General features: G+C 36.8%; 1 protein-coding gene across 3 annotated transcripts in view; it reads left to right on the plus strand.

The window, feature by feature from the left end:
* The window catches only part of LOC123528884 (universal stress protein Slr1101-like), a 30,403-nt gene extending 22,476 nt beyond the window's left edge, over nucleotides 1-7,927 (plus strand). For all 3 annotated transcript variants that reach the window (XM_045308948.2, XM_045308947.2, XM_045308949.2), the window contains one exon: nucleotides 3,602-7,927. In XM_045308948.2, coding sequence (XP_045164883.2) covers nucleotides 3,602-3,835 — 234 coding nt within the window. In that variant the 3' untranslated portion in view covers nucleotides 3,836-7,927. The remainder of the gene's footprint in view (nucleotides 1-3,601) is intronic.
* Nucleotides 7,928-11,217: the final 3,290 nt, after the last annotated feature.

An 11,217-nucleotide genomic window follows, 5' to 3' on the forward strand; every position in this document is an offset into this window, starting at 1 on the left:
GACCTAGAACCTTCAAACTTCATAGGATTGTAGGGCTGCTGGAGTAGACGACCCCTATTGTTTTTGGGGTCACTCCATCAAAGATCAAGGTCACAGGGGCCTGAACATTGAAAACCATTTCTGATCAATAACTAGAGAACCACTTCACCCAGAATGTTGAAACTTCAAAGGATGATTGTTCATGAAGAGTAGATGACCCCTATTGATTTTTGGGTCACTCCGTCAAAGGTCAAGGTCACAGGGGCCTGAACATTGAAAACCATTTCCGATCAATAACTAGAGAACCACTTGTTCTACAATGTTGAAATTTCATAGGATGATTGATCATGAAGAGTAGATGACCCCTATTGATTTTGGGTTCACTCCATCAAAGGTCAAGGTCACAGGGGCCTGAACATTGAAAACCGTTTCCGATCAATAACTAGAGAACCACTTGACCCAGAATGTTGAAACTTCATAGGATGATTGATCATGAAGAGTAGATGACCCCTATTGATTTTGGGGTCACTCCGTCAAAGGTCAAGGTCACAGGGGCCTGAACATTGAAAACCGTTTCCGATCAATAACTAGAGAACCACTTAACCCAGAATGTTGAAACTTCATGTGATGATTGGTCATGAAGAGTAAATGACCCCTATTGATTTTGGGGTCACTCCGTCAAAGGTCAAGGTCACAGGGGCCTGAACATTGAAAACCGTTTTCGATCAATAACTAGAGAACCACTTGACCCAGACTGTTGAAACTTTATAGGATGATTGTTCATGCAGAGTAAATGACCCTTATTGATTTTGGGGTCACTTCGTCAAAGGTCAAGGTCACAGGGGCCTGAACATTGAAAACCGTTTCCGATCAATAACTAGAGAACCACTTGACCCAGAATGTTGAAACTTCATAGGATGATTGGTCATGAAGAGCAGATAAACCCTATCGATTTTGGGGTCACTCCGTCAAAGATCAAGGTCACAGGGGCCTGAACATTGAAAACCATTTCCGGTCAGTAACTTGAGTACCACTTGACCCGGAACGTTGAAACTTCATAGGATGATTGTACATGCACAGTAGATGACCTCTATCGATTTTGGGGTCATTCTGTTAAAGATCAAGGTCACAGGGGCCTGAACATTGAAAACCGTTTCCGGTCAGTAACTTGAGAACCACTTGACCCAGAATGTTGAAACTTAATAGAGTGATTGGTCATGCAGAGTAGATGACCCCTAACGATTTTGGGGTCACTCTGTTAAAGGTCAAGGTCACAGGGGCCTGAACATGGAAAACCATTTCCAATCAATAACTTGACAACCTCTCGACCCAGAATGTTGAAACTTCATAGGATGATTGATCATGAAGATTAGATGACCCCTATTGATTTTGGGGTCACTCCGTCAAAGGTCAAGGTCACAGGGGCCTGAACATTGAAAACCGTTTCCGATCAGTAACTAGAGAACCACTTGACCCAGACTGTTGAAACTTCATAGGATGATTGTTCATGCAGTGTAAATGACCCTTATTGATTTTGGGGTCACTCTGTCAAAGGTCAAGGTCACAGGGGCCTGAACATTGAAAACCGTTTCCGATCAATAACTAGAGAACCACTTGACCCACAATGTTGAAACTTCATAGGATGATTGGTCATGAAGAGCAGATAACCCCTATAGATCTTGGGGTCACTCCGTCAAAGGTCTAGGTCACAGGGGCCTGAACATTGAAAACCATTTCCGGTCAGTAACTTGAGTACCACTTGACCCGGAACGTTGAAACTTCATAGGATGATTGTACATGCACAGTAGATGACCTCTATCGATTTTGGGGTCATTCTGTTAAAGATCAAGGTCACAGGGGCCTGAACATTGAAAATCTTTTCCGGTCAGTAACTTGAGAACCACTTGACCCAGAATGTCGAAACTTAATAGGATGATTGGTCATGCAGAGTAGATGACCCCTAACGATTTTGGGGTCACTCTGTTAAAGGTCAAGGTCACAGGGGCCTGAACATGGAAAACCATTTCCAATCAATAACTTGAGAACCTCTCGACCCAGAATGTTGAAACTTTATAGGATTTTTAGCTCGACTATTCATAGAATAGTGAGCTATTGCACTCGCCCATGCGTCGGCGTCGGCGTCGGCGTCTGCGTCCGCGTCCCGATTTTGGTTAAGGTTTTGTATGTAAGCTGGTATCTCAGTAACCACTTGTGGGAATGGATTGAAACTTCACACACTTATTCACTGTGACAAACTGACTTACATTGCACAGGTTCCATAACTCTATTTTGCTTTTTTACAAAATTATGCCCCTTTTTCGACTTAGAAATTTTTGGTTAAGGTTTTGTATGTAAGCTGGTAATTCAGTAACCACTTGTGGGAATGGATTGAAACTTCACACACTTATTCACTGTGATGAACTGATCTACATTGCACAGGTTCCATAACTCTATTTTGCTTTTTTACAAAATTATGCCCCTTTTTCGACTTAGAAATTTTTGGTTAAGGTTTTGTATGTAAGCTAGTATCTCAGTACTTACTAATGGGAATGGATTGAAACTTCACATACTTGTTCACTATCATGAACTGACATGCACTAAGCAAGTCTCATAACTCTACTCTCTTTTTTTTTCAAAATTATGCCCCTTTTTCGACTTAGCAGTTTTTGGTTAAATTTTTGTATGTAATCTGATATCTCAGTATCCACTAATTGGAATGGATTGAAACTTCACACACTTGTTCACTGTCATGATCTAACATGCACTGTGAAGGTCCCATAACTCTACTTGGCATTTTTACAAAATTATGCCCCTTTGACTTAGCGGTTTTTTGTTAAGTTTTTGTATGTAAGCTGGTATCTCAGTATCCACAAATTGGAAAGGATTGAAACTTCACACACTTGTTCACTGTCATGATATGACATGCAGTACAGAGGTTCAATACCTCTACTTTGCATTTTACAAAATTATGCCCCTTTTTCAACTTTTGTATTCATTCAATTGACAAGGCTGTTGAATAGTCGAGCGTTGCTGTCCTCCGACAGCTCTTGTTGTTCATGCAGAGTAGATGACCCCTATTGTTTTTGGGGTCACTCCATTAAAGGTCAAGGTCACAGTGGCCTGAACATTGATAACCAGTTCCGATCAATAACTTGAGAACCTCTTGATCCAGAATGTTGAAACTTCATAGGATGATTGAACATATAGAGTAGATGACCCCTATTGATTTTGGGGTCAGTCTATTAAAGGTCAATGTCACAGGGGCCTGGTCATGTAATCATTTCTGGAAAATAACTTTAGAACAACTTGACCTAGAATGTTGAAACTTAATAGGATGATTGGACATACAGAGTAGATGACCCCTATTAATTTTGAGGTCACTTGATTAAAGGTCAAGGTCACAGGAGCCTGACTTGAGAACCACTAGGCCAGGAGTGTTGAAATTTAGCGGGATGACTGGACATGCCAAATAGATGATCCCTATTGCGGCCAACCATCAGTGTCTCTTTGACTTTCGCTCCTGACCCCTATTGACTTCTTGCCTATAGGACTTTGCATTGGGGGAGACATGGGCTTTTTTACAAAAGCATTTTCTAGTTCAACTTTGCTTGTTTTATTTCAGGTGAAAGGCCAAGTTGACTCAATGTCAGGTGACAAGCCAGGTCCAACTATTTGTGAACAAGCCGGCAAGCTGAAGGCATCTTGTATTGTGATGGGAACAAGAGGCCATAGCGGATTGAAGAAGCTCATTCTGGGTTCTGTGAGCAACTATGTCCTCCATCATGCGGGCGTTCCATGCTCAGTCATTCCACTGAAACAGAAAGCGGAAGAAGAGAGTCAAGGTCAAAAGAAATAGTAACATGGAGGAAGATACTAGCAATGCACATGCAACAACTGTAGAAATTTAGAATTAATCATTTCATTTAGATTTGTGTGTTTTTCAAGTTCCGTACTGTTCTTTGTACTGAAGATTCGTTATAAATCACACTTATTATATTACCAGGTTTGATAATCTGTTATTTTATTTGAACTGTTAAGAATTTGCATCTTACAGTATCAATGTTTTTAGAGATGTGCTTGCCAATAATTTGATTTTCTTCTTTAATTTTCTTTGTGAATTTGGTTGCTATCAACAAAAATAAGGTTAAAGCAATAATATCCTATCTATATATTTGTTGTTGTTTTTTATGACAATAGTTTATTGCAACTTTCAAATAATAGTTTTGTTTAAGGCAGTTAATTTTAGTCGTCTCTCTTTGGAAAAAAAATGAATGATTGAGGGAGCTGTTATTACTGAGTAAAATTGAAATTCAATGCCATAGATAATAAGACTATTTTGTATTTTGTAATTGTTTTGCATATAGTCACCTGCATTATTTCATTATTCTTTCAAGGAATCTCTGTAGTTTATTCAGATAGACAAGATTAGTTTAGCTTTTGTATAGTTTCTAGGTAACATTTCATATTTTCATCTTTTCTTATCACGCTTTCTTGGGTCCACAGAATAACCTCAGTGATTTTTAAAAATGCTCATGTTTATTATTGTATAGTGCAATTAAAAAAGTTACATCAGAAAAGCTGAAAAAAATCTCCCATAGTCTGAATCTCGGATTAGTCATAGTATGTTAATTGGGCTAAAGTAATTGAATTATTCTCACTGTTGTAACCATTTTTTATTCTGTTTTGTACTTTTTTTTATGATTTAATAGGATTTAGTATCTTGCACATTATAATGGTGTGTAGAATTTTAATGTTTAAAGTGTTCGGATAGATGTTACATTATGTTACCGAATTGTGCGGACATATTGCAGGTCTATACCGATACATCACAGGTCTATACCGATACATCACAGGTCTATACCGATTATTGGGGGAAGTGTCCACATCTCTCTCTATATTCACAGTTTTAAACAGTATCTATATTAAAGTTGTTGGTATAAGGTCAAAACAATGTCACTGCTCTGTCTTTATGAGAATGAGTTGTTGTTTGAAACTATCAGATCCATTATATCTGGCTGCCATTTTTTAAACAAAATCATTATGACCCATTAAATATAAAAACAGAGCAAAATCATTGTTCTCAAATTATGGGCCAGGTTGAATATGACATTTGTTATCCCATTTCGTTCTTGAACATGCCGCTGTTCAGTAGATAGAATAACAGTTACACAATCCAACTACCTGCTTCTCATTTCAGCCCACATAGTCTTTTAGAAAGAATTCAAATGAATAGTTTCACCACCAGAATGTGAAAATCTTTTCATGACTACATAGATTGCTAGTCCCGAAAACTTCAGTGTAAAATTTCACCATATTTATATCTTGAAGTGATGCCCCTATTCTTTCCATATAGTTACATACATATCTATATATATATTGTTTTTTTCGCATATGCTTTATATTTTCCTTAATGTTAAATACCATTAAATTTTGCAGCATTTAAAGTTTTATTGTATATAGGCTGTATTAGCGTAATAAAATATATCTTTGAAGTAAGTGAAACTAGAAAATTATGAAATATCAGACATTTACTCCCATTAATCTTTACAATACTACCAGTGATAGTTGGAATATTGATGGTTTCTGAAGGTGTACAGGGTGATGAGTTGTCTTTTTTTTTCATTTACTTGGAATATTATGTACACACGCTGAAAAAATCCCATTTTTCAAATTCAGTCTATGGAAAACTGGCCTTGTTTTCTTTTTCTCCATGTTGAGGTGTTAGTTTCATTGTTTATTATCTTTATTTTATGCAATATTAATGTTACATGTTCATTTTATCAGATTTTATAGGCAGTTGTTAAGGATAAGGCCTAAAGTTTTATTTGCGTCTGCATTAGTATTGTTTCCCTACCTTTTACAAAGTAAACTGTTGCTTAGAAAAAGTGCTGTTATGTTCTGTCAGGTAACATTTTTCGTTTTTGGTGCATGTTCATGTTATCAGCATTAAGAAGAACTGCCATCTTAAGGTTGGAAAGACAGTAAATTTGTTCAGGAATTAAAATTGAAAATTTTGTATTTCATTGTATATTCATTAGTTGGTTAAAAATTAGAAACAGCAATAACCAGACTTTAAACCCCCAACTGCCATATAAAAGCCAGAAAATGGTGCTGGGGCAGGTTTTTATATAAATTATGCAAGTTTCACATCAGAGAGCCCTTTTTCAAAATTTTAAATAAACTACTGAATAAGAAGTTATGAAAAATTGCATAAATACACATTGAAACATTCTTTATCAATTGGTGTTTTTATTTTTTTTTAAAAAAAATTGTGAAGTATAGTTTCAAAAAATTATTTAAACCTAACTGCCAAAAATTTGAATTTGCCGGGAGGAGCTAATGAGGTCATGAACCCTAGAGAAACAGAGAATGTAAACCATTCCCACGTGGTTAATTTTATCAACAAACTTGATCAGCAGAAGGCTTGATGTATCAATGGAATTAACACCTAGAGTGCATTGTAAAACGTTTCCAGAAAAGTAATTTTGAATTTTTAAACTGAATAGAATATCATATTCAATCATTTCTGCAGTTATATTTTTATGTGTTATTTAAAAATGTTTTAAAGATATATGGAACGAAATACCAGACATACAGTGATAAATTATTTCAAATAACTTATCATTTTTATTAGACCTTATCACAGCAACACTTGCTAATTTGTGTGCATTGTGCTACATCTCAGACTTGAATAGTTTATTATTTCTGCATTTATTGCTACATTATCTCAAATAATGGACCTGCCAGCAATAACAGAAAAGTTAATGTTTGATTTCGAGTTTCACTGTTCAATCTACATTAATAAGAAGTTTAAAAATCAGGAATGCTAGCCTACACTCAATTTTTCATAACAATGATATTGAAATGGATGCACAAAATATGTATAATAATAATTTGTAATCATCAAAACATGTAAGTTCATATTTCTTCTTCAACTGACCATTGTTTACATTTGCTTGTGAATCATTGAAAGTGAGCTATTTTTAGCTGACAGACAGCCTAGAGTAGCCTTGTTATTTGATAGGCTCCTCCCACAAAACTTACTGCCAGGGTAGTAAAAGTTGGGGCTTTAAAATTCAAATTAATCCTTACTGATGTATCAAAGCCATCTAGCCAGCTTTGAAGACTGGGTTGCTCAAAGTTTTATAATTATGTTGATGTAGAGTGTGCTTTGACTTGATGTGGAAAAACACTCCATATAATGCATGTTTTAATGACTCGGGGATCAAATCTGTTTGTAATTGCAATATTTAGCTTTATATTTTTGACTGTACATGCAGGTAACAGACATGGACTATCTGCTGGACAGCTTATCCAGTTGATGATGATTTAAACAAGTCAGTCTAGATGGCCTGTTGTATGGAACTTGCTAGAAAATTTTGTTAAGAAGATAATTGTTGGATAAGTTTGTTTGTAATCTGTGTCTTAAATTAGGAATTCTGTGAAGTATGTTATGTAGAATATCAACCAGTGAATGAAGTTTTGAGCAAATCAGTCCTGGAGTCCTCAAAAACTAGATTATCAAGGAATAATCCCAGTTTCCTTCAATAAATGAAGCATACTAACAAACAAAAACATCAAGAAAGAAAACATACTTTTAGACTTTCTTGGCATTACATATTTTCATTATGTCTATCACAAATAAGAGACCATAGTTTACACAGGACATCTAGGAGATTCATTTGAAGATACAACATATTTGTCAAAAGGCCTAAATAGTCTTGACATGTTAAAACCATTGTAAGGACTCAAAATGTTGGTTGTATTTCTAGGAAATGTAGAGCTTTTGTCCAAGATTGGGAAACTGTGGTTGTGAAAAAGTTGTTGAAACATCTGTTTTTATTTGTAGCAAAGAATTAAAATCACCAGTGCACTTGTAAACTTGTTTCAGAAATTTAGCTTTATTATACCCAAGATTGTATTAATAAAATGTAGCAATGATAATGAATTGGTTTTGTTTGGTTTGTTTTTTTAGCTCACCTGAACATTGTTCAGGGTGAGCTGTTAGTATGGATGGATGGTCCGGCGTCTTGTCTAACAGTCTTCATACAGTATGGGCAAAACCATTTATTATTCAAAGGGGTGTTCACTGAAAATTTACTGACTGAATAGCGAACAGTGCAGATCATGATCAGCCTGCATGCATGTGCAGGCTGATTTTGGTCTGCACTGGTCGCAAAGGCAGAATCACATGCCGCCAGCAGGCTAAAGGTTAAAAGTCATCATAGCTAAAAATAGAAAAACCAATAAACAACTTCTTCTCATGAAAAACTTTATGGCTCTTCATCAGACTTGGCCTTTAGCATCAATGTATCATCCCTTTCCAAATTTGTTTAAATGGTGGTATTTAGCCCCTTTTAGAGCCACCAGAGATAAAAGTAGAGCTAACTGAACAACTTTTAAGATCTGCCTGATGGATCTTCATCAAACTTGGTCTGTAGAATCATTATAAGATTTGCTTCCAGTTTTATTCAAATGTGGGCACTTTGACCCTTTTATATGCCACTAGAGCTTAAAATAGAAATATCTGTAAACAACTTCTCATGACCAAATTGATGAATTTTCATCAAACTGGGTAGCTCTTTGATGAAAATTCACTAAGAAGTTGTTTTTTCCTTTCGGGGTACTTTGCTCCTTAAAAGCTCACCTGAGTATGGAGTGCTCAGGGTGAGTTATTGTGATCGCTTACCCTCTGTCCACACTTCTTCAGATGGTATCTCATCAGAAACTACTGGTCAGAATTGCACCAAATTTGGACAGTAGTATCCTAGCATGGTCGTCTATCAAGTTTATTCCTTTTAGGAGCTGCCAGAGCTGAAAATAAAAGTACAAAACACAATGAGGGAATTGGAAGGTCTCTATATAATGGTTTAATTTTCACCTCTAGTGGCCCCTAAAAGGGACCTAAGTGCCCATATTTGCACAAACTTGGAAGGCAATCTAATAATAATGCTACAGATCAAGTTTGATGAAGATGCATCTAGCATTTCACAAGAAATTGTTTCATGGTATTTCTGTGTTTAGCTCTAGTGGACCCTAAAAGGGGGCTGAATGCCCCCATTTGAACAAGTTTGAGAAGAGGACCTTACAATGAAGCTGTTTAAGAGAAGAAGTTGTTTAAAGTTGTTTTTTAGCTCACCTGTCACAAAGTGACAAGGTGAGCTTTTGTGATCGCGCGGTGTCCGTCGTCCGTCCGTGCGTGCGTGCGTCAGTCCGTAAACTTTTGCTTGTGACCGCTCTAGAGGTCACATTTTTCATGGGATCTTTATGAAAGTTGGTCAGAATGTTCACCTTGATGATATCTAGGTCAAGTTCGAAAACGGGTCACGTGCCGTCAAAAACTAGGTCAGTAGGTCTAAAAATAGAAAAACCTTGTGACCTCTCTAGAGGCCATATATTTCACAAGATCTTCATGAAAATTGGTCAGAACGTTCACCTTGATGATATCTAGGCCATACCCTTGAATGGATCTTCATGAAAATTGGTCAGAATGTTTACCTTGATGATATCTAGGTCAAGTTTGAAACTGGGTCACATGCCATAAAAAACTAGGTCAGTAGGTCAAATAATAAAAAAACCTTGTGACCTCTCTAGAGGCCATACTTTTCATGGGATCTGTATGAAAGTTGGTCTGAATGTTCATCTTGATGATATCTAGGTCAGGTTTGAAACTGGGTCAACTGCGGTCAAAAACTAGGTCAGTAGGTCTAAAATTAGAAAAATCTTTTGACCTCTCTAGAGGCCATATTTTTCAATGGATCTTCATGAAAATTGATCTGAATGTTCACCTTGATGATATCTAGGTCAAGTTTCGAAACTGGGTCACGTGCGGTCAAAAACTAGGCCAGTAGGTATAAAAATAGAAAAACCTTGTGACCTCTCTAGAGGCCATATTTTTCATGAGATCTTCATGAAAATTAGTGAGAATGTTCACCTTGATATCTAGGTAAAGTTCAAAACAGGGTCACGTACCTTTGAAAACTAGGTCAATAGGTCAAATAATAGAAAAACCTTGTGACCTCTCTAGAGACCATATTTTTCAATGGATCTTCATGAAAATTGGTCAGAATGTTTATCTTGATAATATCTAGGTCAGGTTCAAAACTGGGTCACATGAGCTCAAAAACTAGGTCACTATGTCAAATAATAGAAAAAACGACGTCATACTCAAAACTGGGTCATGTGGGAAGAGATGAGCGATTCAGGACCATCATGGTCCTCTTGTTTTTAGTTCTAGTGGCCCCTAAAAGGAGCCAGATAACCCATTTGAATAAATTTGGGAGCAGAACTTACAATGATGTTATAGATCAAGTTTGATAAAGATACACCTAGCAGTTAATGAGAGGTCCCATCCCTTTACTCCATAGGTACGCTTTTTACCACCTCTATCCATCCAATTTTAAAGACTTTAGAACTGTTTGTCATCTGTCACATTGTTTAATGTAATTAAATTTACTGCCTCTAGCACTTTCGAGACCAGGAACTATTATGGTCCTCTTCCAAAGTTAAGGTCTGAAATTCAGGTGAGCGATCTAGTGTCATCATTACCCTCTTAAGTGCCTACTAGAGCTTAAAGTAAAAAAAACAAACATTTAAATATCTTCGCATGTACAACATGATAGATCTTCATCAAGCTTGGTCTTTGGCATCAATATAAGGTAGGTAATCTTAAGATTTATTCCTTTTAGGAGCTGCCAGAGCTGAAAATAAAAGTACAAAACACAATGAGGGAATTGGAAGGTCTCTATATAATGGTTTAATTTTCACCTCTAGTGGCCCCTAAAAGGGACCTAAGTGCCCATATTTGCACAAACTTGGAAGGCAATCTAATAATAATGCTACAGATCAAGTTTGATGAAGATGCATCTAGCATTTCACAAGAAATTGTTTCATGGTATTTCTGTGTTTAGCTCTAGTGGACCCTAAAAGGGGGCTGAATGCCCCCATTTGAACAAGTTTGAGAAGAGGACCTTACAATGAAGCTGTTTAAGAGAAGAAGTTGTTTAAAGTTGTTTTTTAGCTCACCTGTCACAAAGTGACAAGGTGAGCTTTTGTGATCGCGCGGTGTCCGTCGTCCGTCGTGCGTGCGTGCGTGCGTGCGTCAGTCCGTAAACTTTTGCTTGTGACCGCTCTAGAGGTCACATTTTTCATGGGATCTTTATGAAAGTTGGTCAGAATGTTCACCTTGATGATATCTAGGTCAAGTTCGAAAACGGGTCACGTGCCGTCAAAAACTAG

Source organism: Mercenaria mercenaria, chromosome 13 (genome assembly GCF_021730395.1).
Source record: "Mercenaria mercenaria strain notata chromosome 13, MADL_Memer_1, whole genome shotgun sequence".
NCBI lineage: Eukaryota > Metazoa > Mollusca > Bivalvia > Venerida > Veneridae > Mercenaria > Mercenaria mercenaria.